The 25816-nt window shown below is 40.9% G+C and overlaps 1 protein-coding gene across 1 annotated transcript in view; it reads right to left on the reverse strand.

The window, feature by feature from the left end:
- Positions 1-25816, reverse strand: part of LOC111934126 (uncharacterized) — a 113820-nt gene that overhangs the window by 14563 nt on the left and 73441 nt on the right. The window contains exon 5 of the mRNA XM_086849746.1: positions 23522-23626. Coding sequence (XP_086705872.1) covers positions 23522-23626 — 105 coding nt within the window. The remainder of the gene's footprint in view (positions 1-23521; positions 23627-25816) is intronic.

Consider the following 25816-nt stretch of genomic DNA (forward strand, 5'->3'; position numbering starts at 1 on the left):
AAGGAAGACCCAGAGCTCCCTTATGGAAGGCCACATGTACTAATCCTGTTTGTCTCGGTTGCAAAAGAATTCTTCGAAGTTAAAGCACCCTAAGGATTTATCAAGCACTTTTCAGCCTTCAACTGGATTTAGCAAGGAAGGCAGTTCCAAAGCCTGTAGATTAGTACTGCACAATCAGGCTCATGTAAACGGCACGACAAGGCTCAGCTTGATCTTTCAGGCAGTGACACTTTACACGTTTCTGAAGACAAAGGTGCCATTCCACTTGCAAACCAAAGATGACACTTCAGTGAATTGCTTAGGAGGGTTTGCCCTGTTGGCTGTTGTCAGATGACTCCTGCTGCACAAGTATTCCTCACAATGGTGTTAACAGGATTGGCAATGCTCACCAGGCTCTTCACACCTTGGATAATGGCTTGTTGAATTGTCAGCTTTTAAAAGTTTGTAAAGAAAACCTGCATGTCTACGGCTTTGGGGCATATTTATCATAAAAATAGATTGGTAAACTTTGCTGTTACCAGTAGGGGCAACTGACTTTCCTGGAGCCTTCAGTGGGGCTAGGACTTCACAGTGGGATCTGTGAGTGCCAGAGATTTTCTGTTAGCAAGAGAAGCTGAAAGAAGCTCCTGAAGCCCAGTTAATCACTGCTATCATTTGTAGCCTCTATTAAATCTTGTGTTCTCATGCCTTGGGCAGAGTAACTGAAATCGCAGTAGAATGGAATAATACAAAATTTTGGATGTTTTTTTCTTTAAACTTTCAAAGTTGGAAAACAAGAGTGTCATAATTAATCAAAGAGGTTGGGGAAGAAGCACTGACAAAAAAAAGTTGACAATTTTCTTCAGTTTGATTATTTTTTCCTACATTTTCCTACATTTTCCTACATTTTCCTACATTCATGGAAAGTTCAGCCAGCTCTGCTTGTTACCTGACATAAGAATATTAAAGTCCTGCTGCTAATTGAGCCAAGTGAACCTTGAGCTATGACAGTAACAGCTTGCCTTCAGAGAATAGAATCTCAAAGAACACAGGGGAGAAGCACTGAGCCTGTCAACAATACAGGAAGAAGAATATTAATGTCTATTTCAATAAATATTTCTTTAAGGAAGCAAGGAATCCTCTGGTTTCAGTGGGACAGTGAAGTGTGATATTCCTGCATATTTCCAGTATTATCACATGCATGGCACTGGAGCCAAACTGTCCATGAGTCTGTGGGCCTGAGTTCAGCCCTGCTGTTCAGCACACACAAGAGTGATAAAATGGTTCACCCTCACTGGGTGTGCTGTTTACATCTATCCAGTCACCTTACCATTTATGCTTCTAAACATTAACAGGTTGCTAATGTGAATTGTACATATTTTGTCTTGGCTTTTCTACAGCTCTTGAGGTTCAAAATTCATCTTTCATCTGAAGGAAACACCACAGTGAAAATACTGTCATTTTAAAGATGGAAATGATCCTACTCCAGTATTATAACACAGTGGAGCTTAACTACAATAGTTCACTGATTAGCAATCAGTTTCTTTTTTACAGGACATTTTTATGAGTGTATAAGCACACTTGACCTGTGGTTTAAGCTGATAGTTTACAGGAACAATGATGTGGAAGAAGCCAAGTTACTAAAGATGGGGAGGTTCCTGGTGCCATGAGGAATCCTTCACCTGTTTCAACAGTAAAGACTGGTAAAATTTCCAGTTATGTAGAAAGAACTGGGCTTTGTGGGTTATTCCATTTTTGGGAAGGCAGTTAGCTGAAACACATGCTGAAATATTAAATTATTTCAACCCTTGCATACCTTATAAATAAAGTAGTTTGGGATTAGGAAGTCAGGCTGACAGAAATACCAGTATGAGTGAAGCTTTTTTTCTTTGGTTATACTTCTGCAATCAGCTTGATGCCAGTAGAAGTGCAGGAGTGTAATGTGAATTTTCATAGTAACGCAGATTTTAGTGTATGTTTGAACCAAAGCAGGCATTGATACCTTACCAGTACCTGTTTATATTTGCTCACAGTGTTACTCTGAGTCTTTGAAGAGCTGAGCTGACTGGCCTGTCTTAGTTGGGAGATTCACAGTTGCAACCACATAAGAAATAATATGATACAAATTTGCCGTCGACATTTTTTTTAAAACAATCAGGTGGATTTTATATGTCATTCTGAGTGGAAGGCATGAGAGAATATCACTTTTTCCAATTTCAAATAAAGGCTCTAGTTTTAGGTAATGTTATAAACTTATAGTGAACTAGGACAATGTAATAATACGGCATGTCAAATTTATTTCTAGCTGTAGGCAAAGAAAAACAAAGAAACAAGGATAGTTTCAACATGGTATTACAGCACAATAAAAATTTGCTCATTAAGTTTCATAAAATCCATTACAAAGTTTAATGCATGTGTTTACATCACTAACACAGACTGAAGCCTATGCCATGAGGCTTTCAGTTGGAAATTGCTTCACTTCACAAATTTTCATCTAAAGCCCTTTAAACAATTATGTCAAAGTAAAGGCACTAAACCAAGCACTCATAATGTTTTCCCAGCTTCCTCAGCATATCCTTATTATTGGTAGTATGGTTTGTAAAACATCAAAATCAGATTGTCACACAAAGATTAAGGCTGGGATTTTCAGCAGGAGCTAAGGGAGTTAGGCACTCAGCTCCTGGTGAATTTCAATGAGTCAGGAGCAGACATTTCCCTTAGGCTCCTTTGAAAATCTCAGCATAAATATTAATAACTAACTTTTAACAAGCATTTGGTCATTGATTTCAATTATCTCAAATATGCCAATGGCTATGTCCTTTTCCCCAAAAAGATCTTCTTCCATGTGCAAGTTTTTGGTGATACTCTTATATGCACAGTATTACAGAAAGGATCTTACAAGTCTCTCCTGCTATGGAGGCCCAGCAGAGTTTACATGTGATAGTTATTGCTGAGATCTTCTGTGCTGCCTTTCGCATCTGCTTGAGATGCTATGTACTAACAGCAACCTCTGATCACATCTTGTAGTCTGATTGAAATTACTCAGAGGAAAAAATAACAGGAAATAAAACTCAGAAAAAGGAAGTATAGATATTCTATTCACTCAATAAAGACATATATCTTGCAAATGTCAAATGCTGACACTTGACAAAAGTATTTAAATAACCTCTAGTTTCACTCTAATTATATTCAAGAACTACATTTTTTATACCTTTCATTTTTAATTCCAACATTACTGCTAAGCCTTACACGTTGGAATGTGTGTGACTTCACATTGCACTTGATGCAGAGATTTATGGATTTTTATTAGAAGCCACCTTGGGCTGTGCCTAGGCAGGACCTGACAAGGTGCTCTGTGCAGGTGTGCAGTGCTACATCCAGGTTGTCATGCAGTTATGAAAAGTCAAATAAAATAAAAAAAAATAAACTTTCATGGATATTATGCAAACACAAATTATGTGTCCATCTGCCTTTTGGGAGAGAAGGAACTTACTCTCAGAGTTAATTTAGCCTCAATACAGAATTCATGCCAGGTGAAATGCAACAGCTTTGCAAATCTGATTTTAATGTAGCCTGTTCCATCATCATCTCCTTTGTTCCCTGTCCCTCCTCTGTCTTTCTCAGAGGCACAGTTTTCTGCAAGGCATTGATACCACTGAGAGTGCTCAGATTTATAACTGGGATGATGAAACCATACTCAAATACCAGCTCCTCTGGCAGAGCCCTCTAGCCTCAGGTTTCACCCTTTGCTGGGCGAAGGATTAGTATCTGATCTGCGGTGAAAAAAATGTTCATCCTGGTTTCTGCTGAATTATGTTCTTGTTTGCTATTATTCTTCCTGTCACCCCATCAATCTATAAATTTTGAGTTGTAATTCTGTTTATCCCAATATTTCTTCCTTTTGGTTGACCTTGTGGGTTGCAGTCACAGCTTGAACTTTCACATGTGTCTTTTTAAACATGAAACTCTTTATCCTCCCCACATTCTGGAACACCCTGCAGTACTGATGCTTTACAAATTGCTTCATGATTGGTTCATATGTTTGCTTGACTGATCTTGCAAACAGAAATCAGATACCTCTTATTAACCTAACAGCCTCAGTTTATGTTCTATTATGACAACATTAACATAGAAAAACATATATGTGCCCTTAAATATGCTTTATATTTTCCCTGAGTATTACTGGCAGGAGGTTATGACTGCTACACATGCAGAACCAATACTGCAATGAAAAGCCAGCCCAGACTCATGATAACTCTGCATATCCTCATTAATTCCAAAAAATTGTATCTGCTCACACTGGGGACTAATTTTGTATTCTAAAAGCTACACAGAAATCAAATATTTGCTTTGATATTTGATTCTTCTATAGGTTTTGTTTTTATCCTGTTTAAACTTGTACCTGTGACAATATCAAAATGTAATAAAAAAGAAAATGTAGCATTATGGAGGATTGTGCAGTGAAAAGTGAGAAAAGCTCATCAAACATATTTTAGGTTAATAACAGAATCAATAGATAATTTCACATTCTGTCAGTTCCAAAATTGAACAAGCTATTCTCTGTCCCAAACATGCTTAAAACACATTTCAAGGGAAATTGTGTAAATATTGAGGAACACCTTGCCTGGACATGAGACAGCAATCTGCCACTACATTCACGATTTCCACAGAGAGAAAGATAATAAACTTCTCAGCTTTTCCACTAGGACAGGACAGGACAGAAAATAAACAGCTTATAATGCAACAGTTATTTAGAGCACACAAGCAAACCCTTCCCTGCTACCAGGACACTGAAAGAACTACATAGGAGGGCTGCAGAGTTTTTAAGAACAGATAAGGCAAAAATCTGTCAGAAACACTTCAATTTTTATTTCTGTCCCTGCAGGGGTTTGGTTAGGATGCCTCTCCACATCCTCACTAGCCATGATTCTGTGATCAATAAACAGATCACTAACTAACGAGGTGTGTTACAGGAGGAAACTGCAAGAATGCAACAGAACTAAGTTAAAAATTCTGCTTTTATACTGAGGCATGTGGAAGTTCCCCAAAGAAAACAGAATTTTCAGGACTGCATTGCCTGTAGAAGTAGAGCAGCTCTTCAGGGAAGGCTTGTCCCCAGTGCTGTCCCTGAGCTGTGGTGGCAGCAGTGTGTGGGCTGAGCCTGCCACTCCACGGCCTGGCAGATCCACAGAGCTGCCCTGGAGCAGAGACATCCTGCTCTGCGGCTCTGAGAGCCCTCAGAGGGCTGGAATTGGACATGTGAAACCTCTGCTGCAGAATCCTTACAACCTCTCCAGTTCTACTGTAGCAAAACTGTGTGAGGGAATTATTCAGGGACCTCCTGAACTAACAGGGAGAATCAACCACGAGTAGAAGTCAGGTGTCTTAAATGCCAAAAAAAAGAATAAGATCTCAGAGAAAAAGGAGGATGTAAAAGGTTAGAGAATATTTAGATAACTAAGGTGATTCAAACAGTCTAGACCTGATGATTTTCATCATAAAATATGCAGAGAACAAGCTGAAAAAATCTCAGGGGATTGGGAACTTGGAGAGACAAGGGTTTGCTAGAATGATAAATCTAGTCCTAATACAAAAATGGATGAAAAGAGTAGCTTGAAAATTTTATTGGATAGATAGAAAGATAGCTTAACTCCAGCTCTGGGGTGGGGGGGGCGGGAAAAAAGAGGAATGAATAAAGTTATTTGTAAGCACCTGAAAGAAAACAATAAAGTAGGTAACAGATGACATGGATTTTGCAAGAATAAATTGTTTCAAAAAATTGTCTATCTCCTTCAACAACAGGAAGAAGGGAAGAGGCTGAGCTCTATCCTAGGTCTGGCTCTATTCAAGGCTTTTTCAGGGGGAAATGCAGATGACACCTAAGCAGGAAGGCCTGCAGGTATGCTAGAGAACAGGAACAGAAATCAAAATTATTTTGCCTAACTGAAGCACTGGTGTGGAAAAAAAAAATAAAGATAAAACTAATTAAGGCCAACGATAAGGACTTGTTCTTGCTTATACAGAAATAGAAGGAGAAATGCAGGTCTGAGGAGAGCAAAAAAAATGAGATAACAGATTACAAAATGAGCACCAACAAACTGTATCATGCAGCAAAAAAGTAAAAAGCAACTGCTACTTGGATTATACCAGAAATCCACACAGGGAACATAACCTACAAAAGGGAGTTTGGGAGGGCAAACCCACAGACAGAAATGATGAGGGAAGAGGGTGTTTGACATAGAGAACAGTCTTGAAGAACATGAATGACAGTTGCCAGGAAGAACACAAAACAGAGTTTGGGTCCCAATAAACTGGGTGTATAATTGTGGGTAATTATAGGAAGGAGGAATTTTTTTCTTGGTATGACAGATAATAAAGCTTGGAAATAGCTTTTTCTGGGGGACCACAAGGGCCTTACTTTTGGAAATCCAGAGCATGAAGTTAGATAAACATTTGCCAGGATTGGCAGAAGCATCCTGCACACCCAGCTTTGAAGCACAAAGATGCTTTAATGAACTAAAAGATGTATAGAGGTACTTTTTAGCCTTTTTCTGTAATTGAAGAAACTCTCTTGATGAGTACAAGATTTTCTAAACCTCTACACTTTGTTTTCCTGTACATTTTCTGTACATCCTCCACATTTGTGAATAGCCCCCTTTTCCTCCTTTACAGTTTAAATATATTTCAAATCTAGAGAAAAAAGTATCTATTTCTTCCTTCTGAACGAGCTGTGGGTTCTACACTCTAAATCTGACAGAATTTTTGTGATTGTATTAACATAAAGCATTTCAAGCTGTTCACAGATTGAATTTAATCCTCCTTTCAATAATCCAAGTTTAAATCCTCATTTCAATTATCTCTACATTTTGTAGAATCCCTCAAATGATTCAGCACTAAAGTACTGAGTGTGTTATAATTTAAAAGCCAAAAGTTATGAATGGAGGCAGATTATATCTTATTAAAATATTAATTCCAAGTCCTTTGAGATAATTGTGACTAAAAGCATTGGTTAATGTGCCAGAAATAAACACAGTCAAAAATAATTGAACAAAAAGAAGCATAAGACATCACTCCCTGTCTTCAGAAGAACAGGGAGGCAGAATTATAGGAGTGATTTTCAGAAGTGTGAATACAGGGAAAGACCTAATATAAGTTCCAATAAGCAATCCTTTTGCTACCTTCTTTATATATGTACTTTTAAAACTCCCAGCTTAATTTTCCTTTTCTACTGAACAATAAAACATTAATAATTCTGAGTGATGTAGAAATGCCATTTCCAAGTTACTTTACTGTGATGGTACAACTGGCACAGCAAAAGAAGAATCCAGAGCTGGAATAACCCCCAAGCAACTACTTGACCAGCTCTGCTTTAAGATGATAACCAGAACAGAATATCTGGTGAAGGATTTGAGCCTGTTCAGGATTATCTCCTTACAAGTAAACTTGAAAATTATTTGTAAAAGAGTTCAAATTTACTCAAATGTTATTCTAGTCAGACAAAATAAGAAAGAAAAGTATGCTGAGATATGCAAGAGATAAGGTCTATTTCTCTGAAGTTGTATTATTCTTCAACATCTGCATTCAGGCTTATTGGAGCTATTTCCATTCAACATGGCATCAAACCAAGATCTCCTTATTTTTCTGAGCAGATGCGCTGCCATCAATTACATTACTCATGTGAGTAAGCAGAGGAGAAGCTGACCTTTAGAGAGATAACAACAGATACTTCCCAATTAATGTGAAAGTAGGAGTATATAAATCAATCCTAAAAAGCACTTTAGATAATATAATATTAACTCTTCACGATACAAATCAGATCAAATGGAATTCCTTATAGAGAGGTCTGAGGTACTGCACCATTAATGATCAAAAATCTGGTCACTCCTCCTGGGATTCGTTCAGCTGTCTGTCTTCTATCAACAAGCAAGTCAATGAGTCAATAGCTAAAGCAAAATGCAAGGGTGAAAATACATTATTGTGATGCATGCCAGCATGTGAGCAGGAGCACTGAAAAGTCAACCAGAATATAAAACCCTTTCTCCTCCAGTATCAAAGTTCACTATTTAGAAATCCACACAGTACTGTTCCTCCTCAACCCTTGTTTTATTTTAGCATATATTTCTGCTCAAAATCTACAGTTATAAAGACAGACACACACACTGTTGTGCCTTTTCCCACTAGAAAGATAACCTTCAGAATGTAAATCAATGCACTCTTGCCCTGGTAATCCAGTCTTGCAGAAAGCTGTCTCCAGCTAAACAATATCAGCAGAAAAAGGCACAGAAGCATTCACTCTTCAGCACCGCATTCACCCCAGTGAAGTGTTTATTTCAAATCCAAGCTGCAATAATTTTAAATGCTGCTGCTCAGGGTTGTGGTTTATCCCCACATGACAATGAAGTACCACACAGCCATTGTCTGGCTTCCTCCTGCAGTGGGGTGGGGGAGAGAATCAGAGGAGCTAAAAAAATAACTCCTGGGTTGAGGTAAAAGAACAGTTTAATAATAGAAACAAAGTAAAATATAATGATCCCAACAATACTAATAAATAATCCCAAAATAACAATAACAATAATTGTAATGAACAAGACCGAGAGAGAAAAAAATAAACCCCAGGAAAAACGAGTGATGCACAATAGTTGATCTCCACCCCTTTACCAATGCCCATCCCATTGCCAAGCAGCCATCAGCTGCTCCTAGACAGCTCCTCCCAGTTTATATTCCCAGCATGGAACATCCCCTTGGCCAGTTTGGGTCAGCTGCCTTGGCTGTGCTCCCTCCCCATTTATTGCGCAGCCCCTCACAGGCAGAGCATGAGACACCAGAACATCTGGGGCTCAGAGTAAACACTGCCCAGCAGCAGCAAAATATCACTGTGTTACCAGCGTTATCCTCGTGAATCCCAAACACAGCACTGTACCAGCTACCGAGAACAGAACGAGCTCTATGCCAGCTGAAACCAGGACACTCAGTCAAACTAAGAAACATCTCAGTCCCTTCAGCTCCCATGGAAATTGGGAACATGTCAATGAAGCTGTACCATTATGCCAGTGCTAAATATCAAGCCTTTAACAAAGGCATTAAAATGTCTGGGTACTTTTGCCAACAGAGTAGTTCTTCCTCGTGTCTCATTGCAGAGCACTAAGGCTAGTGGCACTGTCCACGTGGAGATTTGGAAGCACTGCACATTGGTGAAATGTGTATGATGGAAGAGATTACAGCAGAGCAAAAAATGTGTTCATCCCATTACCTCTGGTTAAAGTGAGCCACTATAGAACATGCAGCGTTCCTCAGTCTGCACTCACATGAGGCCAGGAAAGGATTGAATATAGGAACATTGCTTCTCTGGCACACAGTGTTTTGGTAGTCATCTTAAGAAATGGTCACTGAGTTAGCACCTTGATCAAAAACATATCTTAAAAGTTACATTTTAGAAATAATATGTAACAAACTCATATGTCAACAGTGAGGATTAGGCATCCTAATAAGCATCCTGAGAGGATGTGGCTCTGAAAAAGGATAAGGGGCTCATGTACTTTCAAGGTCAATTGAATTCCTGCCATATTGTGAAACACTTGATTCCCATCCCAAGAAGAGGATTTGCTACTCTTCCTATCCCATTCTGTCTCTTGAAATGCAAAAGCTTATTCTCTTCCACCTATAGTACACTGTGACACCCTCGGGGATTTAATAATTGATTCCTTTGTGCTTACTGCGATCAAATCTGTTTTATATCTGATTTCATTTATGTTACAGGGTTTGAAATGGCAGTCAGTCCACATACTCTAGTCCCGTAAGCATGAAGCAGTGATGACTCCATCTGATTTACTTGAAAGAAAACTCAGTTTTCATTTTTAAAACTTCATATAAAGCAAGTGAACTTTTCAAAATTACATTATTATACGAGAGCAGTGAATCCTAATGCAGGGAGACAAGGATTCCTGAGGTCAGAAACATCAGTTTTACAAAAATGTCCTGAGGGATGCCTGAATGTATTATCTTGAGACCTTTAACCTCTGACTTAGGCCTTACTGCCCATCACTCCACTTCCAATCCATTTCTAACATTTTACTTGTCTATGAACTTCTTGGAATGACAAGAGGATGATTCATAATGTATAGTAAGGCTTCCAGGAAGCTTTTCCATTCAAAGCTACAGGGTAAGTGAATCAGCCTTTTGCTTTCTCCCAGGAACTACTTATCTTCAATCTTTCAATTAAAGGTCAAAAAATGAAAGAAGGCAGCCCAGTCATCTATTGTTTTTTCCCCTGCTCCTATTGTAAGAGGCTCTGCTTTCTGTACAGTTGTCTCAATCAGTCTGATACTATTTTCATCGGCAGAAATTTGAAAAACAAGTTTGAAAATTTAAACAAAAGAAAAACTGCAGATGATGGCAGCAATTTCTCTAGTGTACCTTTTGGTCATTAGTAATTTAGATCCTCCTGAAAGAACCAAATCCCCAGCTTTTATCATAAGTTAGTAAACAGTATTTTAAGTGTCAAACTGAGAACAGGTTTAAAGGTAAGTATATCTCTCATTCCTACTTTGTTAGGAAGGAAAACACAAAAACAGAACCATGCAATAGCAGCATAGCTATTTTGTTTGAATTTCAGGGTAGAAAAAAGCTGGGTTTGGATTTTATCTGCAATGCACATGGTGAAAGGTGGCAGAGGATGTGGATTAGCATCTTATGCCTATTTCATCGTTGCCCTAAGGCCCTGTTGTAGCAGCTCAGTCAGAGCACAGATGGGTCACCAGGCAGACATAAGTCTCATTAAAGAATACCCATGGCATCAAAAGTCTCTGTGCAGGTCAGAGAACCAGCTCTGCTTGCTCTGTGCCAACTCCAGGCAAAAACCTAATACAAACATGGAGTGAATTTAAGGAAAGAGTCGCTAAAGAGGAAAGCATGTGAACAAAAAACAAAAACGACAAAATAAACCAAAGATAAGAGAAAAGAAAAGCTGTCAAAATGCGATTTTGATTTCAATTTCAGATTTCATTTTAGGCCATTTTTTTAATGAAAAATGCAAGATTCGATGTAAATTTTTTAAAAATAACATTTTGAGGTAGAAAACTAATATTTGTTTCAGTTTACCCAGCCAGTTTGCTTCTTCTTTTGTTAACAGAGGTTTGTGTTGTTGTAAAACGTGTTTCACCAATAAAGAAAGGTGAAAAGGTGCTCTTGGAAAAAGAAAAAAATAGGTGACCTTTAAAAAAATTACTCATCTTGTCCCCAGTTTTATTTTTAGACCTCAGAAATTCTGTTCATTGCTAAAATAAAAGAAAATCCACGCTGCTGTAACATTATACCCCCTCAGTCAGCTGCTTCCAAGAGGGCAGAAGCTGGTAAACCCCTCCAGGCTGGAGGCCTTGCTGCACACAGCTCCCAGCAGGTGAAGCTGGCTTTGATTTCCACACCAGACTCGCTTCACCCTGGCAAGCTCCCTGGCAGCCCCAGCCACATTTGGAGAGAAAAGTGTCCTGTGCCAGCGCTACTGTGCATGTGAGGTCAGGGAGAAATCAACCCCTGTTGTTGCTGCCTGCAATAATGGGGATCAAAACCCTGCTTGTTTTCTTGACCGCTTTTACCTGTCCTGCCCTGGAAGAGCCACCTCTGCCCATATCTCTGGGCCTTTGCAAGGATGGGAGGCCCCTGCCTGCTCTGGTCCCTCTCCCAGCGAGCAGTGGCTGGGGAAAGGCTGTGAGCTAATTCCTGTTTGGTACAGATTTGGGGGAGCCGATTTTCTGCAGCATTTTCAGTCAGTTTGACGGAGTTCAGCACTGAGGGAACGGCTGGCTCAGTGCAGCTCTGGGCCCGGCACAGCCATTGCCAGCGCTCGCTCTGCCCACAGGCCCGGCCCAGCGCCTACAGCCACACTCAGTGCACAGCAATATCTGTGCAGGAAAAAATGATTAATGGATAAGTCTGAATCAAACTGCAAACACGAGATTAAATTTCCTTCGTGAATGACAGTGTGAGTTAGTGTTAGTAGCTCTGCCACAAAGCAGCTCTTTTTCTCTTGCTCATGATGAAGCCGATAATGGGACTAACGGAGCATGTGCAACAAACATTTGCTCTCTGCAGCTCCCGGCACGGGCTCAGCTCCACGTGTGCCTTTAACAACAGGGGTGCTCAGGCACAGGCTGCCTGTTTGTCACCTGGCTACCCCTGCACACCACTGCACCTACAGAGATGAAACAGAGCTGCTGTTTGTTCCCTTTCAAAGAGGGAAACGTTCCTTTAAATTAATCCTTGGCACGGTGAAAGCAAAAGGTCTTTACAAAGAAAATCAGTCCTCTCCTGACCTGAAAAAGAACCTTATTCCTCTAGTCTAGCTCCTCTTGTTGCCCAGAACTGCACCTTCAGTGCAAAAGGGGCCTGAGTGAAGAGCAGGGCCCTGGTGAACTTCCAGCATGCACAGCAGATCCAGCTGATCCACCTATCTGATGCTTAATTTTCGCAGTTAGCCTTAGCCACTGCCTTAAAGCTATGTGCTTATGGTTTGCCTAGGTTTCACTGTGAGCTTTGTATGCTGATATGGCTTTTTAGGGGTTAAATTGATTAAAATAATTTGCTGATTATTTCCTATCAGATTTCTCCATGCAGCACAAGCCTGTTGGGCTCTCCTGAAAACAGTGGAACAGCAGATTTACATCACATACGCCTCTGGCTCCTTGACAAAAACAGTCATCTCTGAATTCTACAATTAGTCAAAGTTCAGACTACCGAGCTTTTCAAAGCTCGTAACAACATTTGACTGATACTCACATTTCATGGAAGGGGAACCAGAAGCAGTGTTTTGGTCCTACGTTCTTTTGCTTCTGCATATTATAGGAATGAACCACAAAGCTCCTATTTTCTGCAGCAGTGCTGGACTGATCCCATGCAATTTTGTGGTGTTCTCCAAGTGTGACTTGACCTCATACTCAATGGAGGCACTATCTCCACCACTCCACAAGGGTCTGTGCAGGGTTGAAATGCTGCAATTTCCATTGTGTCCTATGATCTGAAACACATCTTCCTGTACCTCATTCTGCAAAATCAAAGCATTAATGTTTTTTGCCTACAAATCACTGCTCCCAAAACTAGAGAAATTGCCTGAGAACTTATATTTGCAAGAGCTACTAAGGATCAAAACCAGTTGGGAGGAAGGAGAAGCAAGATTCAGATCAGCCTTTCTAAAATGCTCAAAATCTGAAAGCACAAGAATGGTAAAGGGAGACCTGTTCGTTCTTTCTTGTTCCCAGCTGGTAACTTGGGCTCATCTTGACAATATTCTGTAAGTAATATCTTCATGAGACAAAAGGAGTTTTAAAAGCCATGACTCATATTTCCATAAGAGACACACTGAAGAGAACAGAGCCAGCCCTTTCTCTGATGAGACCCTGTGGATGTCAAAAAAATGAATGCAATAAATATATCTTAAGGATAAATTATCTTGAAATTTCAAAGGAAATACTGCCTTGAATGAGTAAAAAATCTCAAAGATGCACAAATATCTCAGAGAATTCATGGCAGATTGGCCACAATTAGGCCCAGCTACAACAATACAATAGACTTTACTGAGTTAAGAAACAATAAAAAGATAAATGATGGACCAAGACTATGGAAGGAAAAAGTATGAACAGTCTTGCTGTCTCTCTGGAGCCCCTTTTTTAGTAACTTGCTTTTTTATATATACTGAATATACTGGCAAACAGCCACACACTTTACATATATCATCCACAGAGGAGCTTACCAGCCTATCATTCTCAAAATGCATTGAAAAACAGTAAATGCTCTCCCTTGTTGTGTCCTGAAACTCTTCCAGGTCCAGGCTATCACTTAAGCTGAAGTTTATATGATGGTTGAGGAATGGAACATTTCCAAAACAAACATTCTGAGAAAAATGTGCAGACTGCAGATGCATTATCAGCTGTAACAATGCTGAGAGGATCTGGGGAGGAGAACAGGGTGACATTCTATCATAGGATATTATTGACATTTTAGTATGGGCATAAAAATGACCGTGGGTCAGACACACCACTGTCTGGAGCTGTGTGTAATTACACCAGCAATTATCTTGTTCCTAATGTAGTCCAAATCTAGACTCAGCAATTGTTGCAGTTTTCCATATGGCATTAATTTATCACATTTTTGCTAAAACATTTTATTCTTTTTGATAATGAACACCAACAATAAATACAGAAGTTCCAAAGTGTACTGTGAGTCCTTTATGGTAATAGCTGACACAGATCCTTTAGGCTTCTTGTCAACTTTCAGAGCCCTTAAAACCAGAGAAAGGCAAGGCTGCTCCAAGAGGCAGCCTCTATTCATAGGGAAGGAACTAGCAGCGTGTTTTAAGAAAGGTTTGTCTTTGTGGAAAGAACTTCCTGTTCACTTGCAACTGCAAAGTTGTCTCTTCACTCTTCATCTTCAGTGCTCTGCAGATGACAAGCACTGAGCCTTCCTCTGAGTGCACATTTATACGGCAGGAGGCACTGGGAGGGAGCAGGAACCACAGCACTGTGGAGTGACTCACTTTCCCAAATATGAAGTGGAAAACTCTTTGATCAGACATTTCCTGCTTTGCCATTCCATTCTGAGAACACAGCAAGAACTACTTGTAGCAGCATGAGCAAGCAAGGCTTTCACTGAGTTTTAATGAATTAGCGTCTTTTGCTGAACAGCTTTGAATCTTGGCTCTAGTGCAAGATATGAATGGCAGGGACAGCTTAGTATACACTTCCCCAGATCCTGAACATTTTGAGGGGACAAAAAAATGATTTGTGGAAAGCACAAGAAGAAAAATACTGAATCCCAGGGCTGGATTTTCATGTGTGCTTGTGTCTTCCTATAAACATAAAAGGGTAGATGAAGATCTTTAGTTACACTTTGTACCGGCAAGCACAAAGCAGCCCAGGCAACTGCCCTGAGGTGGTTCCTTGATGCTTCCTGTTATGTAAGAGTCTTTTTGGGAAGTATAACCTGAGCCAGCTGTGCATCATCTGCCCCCTACCAGCCCGAGCTGGGGAACCCGCTGGTACTGGGGGGCACTGGTGTTCCAGGCAGCCCCAGCGTGCCAGGGGAGACCCTGCAGGGCTCATTAGCTGGCAGCACTTCCAGCAGCTCCTTCAATGGCTTCTCCCCATGCTGATGTTGGAAGCTTGGAAGCACACGCAAGCTGAACTCCCTCCGCATCTCCGTGAGCTGCCCTGAGATTCTGACTCACCTCACTGTATTTTTAAAACATCAGTGACCTCTTTTCTCCTTTTCCCTCTTTCCGTGAGGGAGCTGCACAAGGGGTGCGAGAGGAATGCTGTGCCCTGGAAGCTGTGATGGGCTGTTTCCAGGTTCCGTGTTTCAGCACACATTTGTCATCATACACTACCATTTCAGTACAGCTTTCCTGCTTTCCACTTTAATTAACTTCTGCTACTAACACTTCATATACTGCTCTGAGTTTGAGGGTATGATAGGCAAACATTACAATTGTTAAGCAGGTGAAAAATATCAACAATAAGCAGGGGATTTATTGTAATCAGTCAATATGCTCAGCCTTGCAACTGCTCAGTACTTTATGCTCCATAATTATATGGTTGCCACAGTGTAGCCATTCAACAGTGTTATAATTAGTGAGTAATTAACTGAAGCATTTGATGACATGCTGCAGAGCACAAAGCATGTGTGCTGTTGATAGCAAAAGGATACGTAAATTGTCTTTGTAACAATTTTCTGAAACCATCACAACCTCAATTGTTTCTTGCTTGTGGTGATTTTCACAACTTTTCAGGTGCTGCACAAGATCAGAAGCGTTTACAGCTGATTTTGATGCTTACCGAAGCATTTAGGCACTGGGCTTCTATTGAAAGCTTTGATATTTAGTTGCTTTTGTGGATCACAACCTTACACCTCTTGGGGTACCTCAGTGCATCCATACAATCAGAGTTATGCATCTCCCTCTATTGGTATATTTAAAAAAAAAAAAAAAAAAAAAAAATGTTGCTTATTCCTATAGGGTAATGATTAAATTCATGCTAATACAACTGAACCCCCACTAAGTAGTGTATTAAAATAGCTATTCTGTTAGAAAACACAGCCCTAATTAAGAGACAATTGGAATGGTTTAACATTGTTCAGATCAGCATTGGGTAGTTCCTGTTTTTTAAAAAATTATTGATGTTTGTCACCATACCTAATGAAGATACAGAGACAGAAATTCAGTGCAGCACTGAGTGGGAAAGGTGTAAGTAAAGGTGTGATGAGGTGTGCCTGCAAGGAAATGAAGGATGTACAGACGTAGGGGGACAGCATCTGCAATTTTTATACCAGATAAGGAAAAAAATCTGCATGAGAAAATTTGAGTGCCACCCTGAAAGCTTCTTTGTGCTCCTAGCATCAAAACTTGGCCTCTCCACAGGACCAGTGACATGTTTCACTCTGATATTTTCAACCTATTGTTTTTTAAAAAAAGAATTTGCTTGGGTTTGTTTGTTTGTTTTCAGCTTTTCAGCTTATCCAAGTATTGCAGGCTATTTAAAGGCCCTTTATTTTCCCTTTGTTAGAACAGCAGCACTGCTAGCTGTGCATGTCCATACATAATCTCTAGTAACTTCTGCCAGCGCAGAGCTGGAACACCTTCCAGATTTTTTGTCTTTTAAGTGAATTATTTTACATTTTCTGGTGTGGTGGCTGAAACATTTGGTCATAAATATACAGAAAATATGGATGTTTCTTATAGAGTGACCATGTCCGCTTGAATTTGATAAAACAAGCCAATATAAGCTATTTGCTCTCCTGAACTGAAAAAAAAAATAATCCTTAGTAAGCTCTGAAACATTGCACAGCATCTACACACCTAAACACAACAGTCTGTAATTTCCTAGTGAGTGCTGGCTGCTGAACAGTATAGGCAGTGCTAAAATCTACCCGTGCTTTTGTAGTGAAGCTCCTGTTACTGCAGCCTTAAGTTTGGATTAGCAAAAGGTAACTTTGTGAAATGTACAGTCAGGTGAAGGGAATGTGATGTGCACAGTACTGATACGGTCAGAGTTCCCTGACTGCATTCACTGTACATTTAAACCAGAGCTTCATCTGCCTCTGCTGTGGGTGTGCATCTTCAACTTGTAGGAGAAATGACTTTGAGCATTCTTGTAGAACAGGTGGGAATATGTGAGAGAACAACGAAATCAACAAAATTTCTTACACTTAAACAGCAAGCAACCCTGGTATGTGTGAGGGGTAGCAGTGGGACACTGTGATAAGTAGATGTCACTGTTTATTTGCAAAGCAGAATCCGCAGTAAGCCGAGCTGCCCTCCTGCTGCCTAGCGATGTGCCTTAGCTTCACCTTCAAGATAACCCAGCACAGAGACAGATTTAAACCTCAAGCTCGTTCACTCCTTTTCAATCTCTGCTTCTTTGCATTGGCTGCTGAGAGGAGAACCAGCCTGGTAGCACTTAGCAGGATTTCCTTGTCCATTAGATACCAGAATGAGACCAAAATCTTCTGGAAAGCTGTTGCACAGCAATGACTTGTCTGTTCTAAAGGATCTGAATCGTGTTTTCACCAGTGGCCCAATACCAAAACTCCCCTCAGCCATGCAGCTCCCCATCTGCCATTTACTGGAGAAGGATGGAAAATGCTTAGCTGTTGTTTTCAGTGGTGACAGAACAGCTTTCAGCAACTTCAGGGAGAGAAAGGCCAAGTGCTTTTGAGGCCCCTACTTGAAATGCCCACACAGACTGAAACCCCCCTCAAACAATACAATATATATCACAGCTTTTCCACAAAGCTACCGTCATGTGCTACCTGGTTCATCAGCCAGCTATGCAGATGACCATAATTTTTACAGATACTCCAAAATGAAGGGTAAAAAATTCAGCTTAGACTATTCTGTTAGCAAGGTAATCAAACTAGAGCAGAGACTCTAATCACACTGGTGTTCAGCAAGGAGGAGCAGCCTGCCGTATCTAATGTTTCATTTTTGGGGACACGGTATATAAATGCCATAGTATATCAATAATAGGTAAATCAATTGATACAGAATTAGATGGCATGTACAGCAACTCGGATGTTATTGCTTTTCCAATATAGTTCATCTTCCGCTCTCTTCATTTCTATTAAATAATACTTGGGAATGGAGCCCTTTTACAGGTTCTCTATTTAAAAGGTGGACTTTAATTGTACAGGGGGTTTTTGTTGTTCTTTATGAGAGAGTCCAGAACATCCATCTATGTTTATTACTTTGGGTAGTAAAACATTTAGGGAAAAAAATGCAGGAGATGCTACTTTAATAAAACTTGATCACACTGAAATCCTGAGACAACACCAGTAGGATGCAGATAAAGTTCCTCTGAGGCATCTGCCACGTTCAGACCAAGTGCAATGACTACCAATAGCAAAGAGACACTTCTGAAAGGCTGCTGGCATGGAACTGGCAATGCCAGTATCATTTTTGCTGAGATAACTCATCCCCCAGTGTGAAATGTAGCACATGTGTGTTGTGGGACAAGAGATGCCTTTCCATTGCTTTCAGAGGGACCAGAAATTGTGCCCTGTTCTTCTAAATCTGGATAAGAGTTGTAGTGAGCTTGGCCACTGGGCCCTGTTGTTCTGTCCTGTTGGTGTCTTATAGGTGCAGGTTTTCTGTCCTAAGTAGACCATTTTATCCTGTAGTTGATGCTGACCTCTCTGGTACAGGGTAGATCTAGACAGTCCAAGAATGTCAGACATACACTGTAGTGGCTGCTTTTCCCTCAAAAGCTCAGTTGAACAAATATGCCACCTCACATCTCTGAGTTAGCCATGTCGCTTGTCTCTGCGATGGTATTCCTGGAACTCAGAACACATGATTTCTGCACTGTGTCCCCAAAACAGGCAGTCCTATATAACCCCAGAGTTTAGCACAGCCTTGAGAAGAGGTCAAAGTAGCATTACTGAAAGTAAAAGGGCAGTGGCCCTGGGGACATGTGGGCCTTGAGCTGTGCTGCAGTGAGGGAGCAAAGGGAAAAGGGTTTGTCCCATTCAGAGCACTGAAGTGACGTGCTGCTCTCAGCTGATGTGCTGATGTGACTCTGGGGAAAGAAGGCTGACTTACACCTTCATTCCTGGGGGGAGCTGGCCATCTCAGAGAAGCATCCTTCATCAGTTCATCAGTTCCTATGCCAGGTTTTTTTGTTTGACAGATAAAGACTTTTTGTCATAAGGGACCTTTTCTCTGTAAAACAGGTGAAGAACCCTAAAAGAAGCAGCAGAACAAACCAAACACTGGATGTGCTATCTCCACACATTTCTGTTCTCACCCACACCCAATTAAGTGAGGTCAAAATAGATCAGTAACATTAGTAGCCCCTATAGTTTGGTCAGTGGACTGCTTACACTTCTCCTTGCCAAAAGAAAAATTAAAAGAAATGGTGTTAAGTAACCCCTGTTAAGTAACTCAATTAATTTCTTACACAGAGATGCTCTAGCTAAATAAAACTAGAGATACCACAATCCTCTACAAATTTTCCTCCCCAGTCAGAAGGATTTGAGTAAGAATAACCACCAGACATCAGCTGAAATCCATTACACCCTCAAGATATTTTCTGTGGTTTCACAGGGATATGGTGCCCTATCCTAATTAAAAATACTATGGCAATTATTAAAACAAAACTCACAGCATACCCGTGGAGGGCCCTGACTCTAGTCCAGCTATCTGGTCTCCTGGAACACTGCAACTCTGTGCATCTTCATAATCCCATTATGGAAATGACAAAGGGGGAAAAACCATCCTTCTGCTGAAGTCAATGATGATCTGTGGTGACAGCTTTTCAGCAGAGCCACTTTGTCTAGGCCTGGCAAGCAGAGAAGAGTTATAGGACAAGGACATGTCCTCTAAGAAAGGACACTACACAAGCAACCAGAATGACTGCACTCATTTTGCCACTTAAAGAGAAATCTGAGCTGCAACCAAAGGATTTTCAAGGACTAAAAATACTTGAAGAAACACAATTGAAAGTTTCTATGTATGAGACAACCTGTGAAACTTACTGAAATGCAACTCATGCTACTTGAATAGGATCTCATCATTTCACCTTTTCATATGGATTTGTACTGTGGTTGCTAATCCAACTAAAAGGCCAAATAAAGAACAGGGCAATATGCTGTTCATTGCAGACCAGAAAGACATAGATGAAATTGCATTTAAATGTGCTAGATCTCATCTGAAAGCTCTTGAATACTTAACACATGCTTGAAACCGCATGTGAAACAATTAATTTCTCCCTATTTTTCAGTGAAATATTTATGAATACACTGAATGATTAAAGACAGGGGTACCTGTGAATTCTCTTCTCAGACTTTTAGACTGGAAACATCTTTTTCTTTTTTAACTATCTCCTTCAAAAGAAATATAGCAGCAGGTACAGAGAATAACCTAAATATCTGCTGAAAATACCATGAGCCATCTGTCCTGGCTCTTTTGACTAACTTGCATGCAGCAAAATAAATCAGATGGATATCCCACCCAAGACAGCCAAAAAGGGCATTTTTTGAATGATATGAACAGTTCAAATGAGTTACAAAATGGTGAGCGAGAATTGTAAAATGCTATTAGAAAATAATGGAATTTCTGTGCCTACCATACCTCAGAAGAAGGAAGCTCCTGTACTTCATTTCTTTGCCATTCATTTTATCTTAAGCAATCCCTGAACCCTTTCCAATGTTCTGTTAGGTAGGAGCTGATCTCATTTAGTCATATTAGCTGTCAGAGCACTGGCAGTGGTAGAGCTCCAACTCTGTGCATTCCCTCTGCATACTTAGTTCAGGACAGTTGTAAAAATAATTTATTTCAGCTCAAGCTCATTATTTTCCTTTCTCTTAAAAAGTGATGCAGCCTAGTGAGACTCTTTCCTCCCCCTCTAGATCCTCAAAAGGTCATTGCTCATTTGCTTCTATCTGATCTGGAAGCAAATCTAAAAGTTCACATAAGCAAATTGCACTTTCAGTGCCAGCTATAAATGCATACCATGTTTAATATCTTAGCTGTGAGCCCTACATGCTCTATATGAATACATATTCAAGAGCAGACAACTTTGTAACTCGTCAGAAAGTGGCACAGATTGCAATTAGGATTACTGTATTACTCCATGGCCTGGCCTGGTCTCTGATCCAAGGATGCTATCTGCTCTCAGATTGCTGACTCATCACAGCAGTTCTTCCAAGAATGCTGACCTGAGATCAGCAAGCAATTGTATTTTTTTATCTCTGTACTGATTGCAAAAACACTGCCTTTGAAATGAGAACAGTGAGAAGTACATGTACGACTGTTCTGCAAGATCCAAGGACAGTGGTACACGGTGGTGCACGCATTACTTTGAGATGGCAGCTGGCTGCAGGCAACTCTTGCAGGCAGATCTGGCATAGACACTGCTTAACAGAGCTAAGAGAAATTGCATGTTTTCATTGCTCATAGCACTGTTCTGTTGGTCAGCATCAGTGCTGTATAGATGCTTGTACACACAGTATGCATTAAAGACACATGGCAACCGTTGTAAACGTGCCCAGAGCAGAAAAGGAAACAATCTTGCTTGTAACAAATGAAATTTCACCACAGATCATTTCTCATAGATATTCCATTTCTGCAGCTTCAACATTTGAAAGACATTAGTATCAACAATGTCTATCACCTGTGGCAAGACACTTGTATGCAAATGACACTCAGTAATGACACAGCTGGGTGTGAGAACTATTGGCACTTGCAACACAGAAACAAAACCACCACAGGGGATTATCACTAACCTGGGAATGGCTTTATGCTTCCAATCGTGATACCAAGGTAATTTGTTATACAGGAAAAGCACATCCCTGGGTTCTACTGAAAAAGGTCTCTACACACACATGCCTGTGCTGACAAGGTGTGTCCTGTCAAGGAGCCTACAGGGACACTGTTCTACTCCTCCACTGCCAGTCACACATCCTGTGTGCCACCCAACGCAGACTTCACGTGTGTATCGAGGACAGTCCCATCTGAGGCTTACCTCTGATCTGTTTGTTCACAGGGAACTTTGTCACTGCGCAAAGCAAATTCTGCCAAAAAGATTGATTGGGGAAAAAAAGCCCAAACTATACTTACTGCTCCGTGCTGTAGTCTGGGTCAGGAGAAGCTGCCTGGAGAAGGGGATAACAGAACACCTTACTGAAGCGAAATTAGGAATACATGTCTTTGGAGATCCTTCTGGAGAACAGGGCAGGCTACGCTATGAAAGGAAAAGAAACAATATACAGTAAACCTTGCGTATAAGAAAGACTCAGACTGCTGCTAGGAAACTCTGTCAGGACTGCTAGACACAGCCCCAGAAGTGCCTGGAAAAGTCACTGATAGACAGAAACTTCCTGAGGCATCCAAAGGTCTACAAAGGTCTCTCCGAAGAGATGTCAGGATTTTTGCAATCCAGAAAAAAATCAGAGGCAAAAAAAAAGGATGGAGGAGAGGGCTCACTCTTTTGTCCTCAGCAAGGATACAGCAGGCTCAGAGTAAGCTTTGCCTGCAAGCTTTTCACTGAATCTCTCACCAGGCACATCTGAGTTTTCTCTGCTGAAAGCATTTCCTTGTTGCCACGTATTGCTTTGGTTTTCTAATAATTTTCAGCTTTAAAGCCTGAGAATCCTTTTGGACATTCTTAGTTCCAAGAAACAGCTGGGTAGGACCACCTTCATGCTCAGTCCATGCTGGGTCCTGTCAGAACTGGCATGGTTTGTTCTGAACTCCGAGCAAGCTGTGATGAACTGAAGGAGACTGACCAAGATCATGTGGCTGTGGCTGTGCTTTGGCTCACTCTAAAACACTCTCATTTTGAACACTGCAGCTCTCAAACCCTGCTACTAAGGGAAATTTGCTTGACTAACACTGTGTTGCTTCAACCCTTTTGAGGCCTAATCCAGTGCCCACTGTGATGAGATAATGCCCACTGATTTCAATGGGCTGTGAATTATATCCTGTATTTCTGACTTAAGAACTCTTTTAATGTCCTTCCCTCTCTTTATGGCAAGGTTTCATTCTGCATTTCCCCCTCCAAATTACAAATTCTGCAGCCACTGTACATCCCTCATCTGGATTCCTGTTCTGAGGAGCAGCACCCACAGCAGCCACTCTGAACACCCACCCAGCCACTCCTCATCACTCCTCCCCCACTATCCTTTCACTAATAAAAACTGGCCTTTCACTTTTCAGTTGTAACATACCTCACCAGCTACTTATTGCACATACAGAATAGCAAACGTGGCAACCTCTGACTGCTGCTCCACAGTGTGGGCTTTCCTGACAATAAGACATTTTGCTATTCTTTCCAAACATGAGTGTGCTGAACCTATTTCACATCCTCTTGAGCATACTAATTCCAAGTGGGCTTTATTAGTATGCAGAAGTGAAATCTCAGGAAAGATCAGCAGATGACATGATCAGTAATGTGTTATCAATGCTTCACCTTTTGCCCTGAATTTGATTAAGTAGTATATAGCTCAACAAAAAAACGAGTTTATTAAAAAAAAAAAAGCTCAATAGTACATGTAACAGTACCGTAGTGATTCTCTGTTCCAGGGCATGTTTGGTAGTTCTGATGTTCTGCATTCCAAAATCCATGTTGCCTCAATTACCAGGTTTCTGGGAACACATGCCCAGGTCCTGCAAAAAATACAACAACATGCTCAGACTTCTGTTCTAGTAATAAAATATGTACAGAATAAAAAGTCTGAGAAAGACATATCAAAGCCACAAGAACTGCCCTCACAGGCAATGAAATCTGACTCAAAGTCAGCACAGCCCTATGCCCATTCTGAGCTCTGCTCAGACTCCCAGGGCTGAATCTGTGGGTGCTCCCTGGACCCTGACTGGGGGTACCTAAGCATGAATGGGATGGAGGTCTGTGACATCCCTTTACAGTTTCCCCACTGGTGCTGAAAGTAGCAGAAGCACTGGAAGTATTTCCCAGGTGGGAAGGGCTACTGTGGCCATTTCCTAGAAAGAAGACTGGCTGCCAGCATAGGCTGTGCCGAGGGGCAGAGAGCAAACCCCAACAGGGCCTAATGCTGTAGCCACAGGAATGGGCTGGGGAAAAGGAGGAATTACAGCAAACCATGCTCTTGCCTTTAGCCAAACACAGCTTTTTAGGGACAGGTCTGTGTGGCCTCACAATGGGAGGTTTGTCTCCCTGTGTATATTTTCTGATAGCCAGAATTACTGCACAGTAAAACCTGAAGCTTGGCTTAGTTTCAACCCAAACCAGACTTTGCCAAGCTTCCAGGTCCACCTAAGCCAATAAATTAACTCAGGTTCACCTGAAATTTGACTGAGCACTTTGTTTTTTGGCGTTTGGTGGTTTATTTTCTTTTTCTTTTTTTTTGTGGGGGGGGGTGGTGGGAGGGTTGGTTGGGGGAAGGGCTCTGTGGCAGTGTCTTAAACAGTCACGGTACTTCAGGTGTTGCAGCCCCCAGTTGCAATGAGCTTAATCACTTCAAGTGACTCTGCTGGCCTGAACTGCCAAAGCAAACCCTTTCTGAAAACCCCTCTTGTCTTGCAGCAGCTAGCAGTATGTACTGGCAAAATCCCAGAGCCCCGAAAACCCATGATATTGGAAAAACCAAAAAATGTTAGCAAAGCTGCACCAACAAAAAAACAAAAAAACAAAAAAACAAAAACAAACAAAAAAAATTAAGAAGGGATATGGGACCCCAAGTGGATTCAATACCATTTGAAAAAAGAAAATAAATCTATATTTCTATTTTTCTAGGATTGTTACAAGACTCTCACCCTCCAGAGTGGAGTACCTGGGGCTCCATGGGCTCCTGAGTGTCCCAGGGGAATCACCCATACCTCACTGTGTGTCTGTACTCCTCTCAGCAGAGAATGAATGCAAAGACTGTCACATTTCCTTGCTTGCTGCCTTCAGATTGATGCTACCCTCTTTCTGGTGCCTTTCAAGGGCTATCATCTGAGTGCACTGAATCAATTTCAACCAGTAAACTGCATTATGTGTTTGGACCCAGCCACACTCAGGTTTTGTTTTCTACATTCTTTCAAATCCATACACTGCATTTAAGCAATGAGCTACACCAGGCAGTGGTGATTGAGTGATTACTATACTCTTCAGGTGTCATTATGCCATGGGAATTTGGAAACCAGAGCACTCTACCACCTGAGAAGTGCTGTAATCCTGTAGAAATGCACAGAGTGGGAAATCTTCTAAAACAGAATTTATGATCATAAATAAAACAAGCAGAGAACATTTGATATGGGTAGAATGTCATTGTCAGCCAGAATTGCCACTCTTAAGTACTTGTCACAACATAAAAGTAAGTCCAGATAATTATGAGACTATTGTGCAAAGTTTGTCAGTGGAGCTCAAACTGTTAATAAAGCAACCACACAGTGCAGCATTGACAGAGAGATCATTTGACCATCCTGAAGCTGGAGAAAATAGTCCAGAGTGGTGGTAGTGGCTGACTCTCCATGATTCTGCAGTAAGTCACTGACCACCAGGAACAGATAGTTAAGTTCCTGACCTTCTCCTTTGCCCATTACAGTCCTATAAGAACAATAGATATGCAAAGACATCAGGAGTTTTCAGCCAGGATCCAGCTTGGCTTGACATCAAACTTGACAGAGTGGCTGCTGCTGTCAGAGAAACCCTGGCCTCCCAGCACGCAACACAGGCCTGTTGGCAGGCAGCTGTTTGCAATAGCTTTGGTGGTCTTCTGCATCATATGTGGCAAATAAAACAGTACAGTTCTTCCCATTTTGTCTTTAAATTATACAGATAATTCCTTGTGCAACTTATTTTATCAATGGTCAAAATAAGAAACATTCATTTTCCAG

This window comes from Cyanistes caeruleus, chromosome 13 (genome assembly GCF_971803275.1).
Source record: "Cyanistes caeruleus chromosome 13, bCyaCae1.hap1.1, whole genome shotgun sequence".
NCBI classification, from domain to species: Eukaryota; Metazoa; Chordata; class Aves; order Passeriformes; family Paridae; genus Cyanistes; species Cyanistes caeruleus.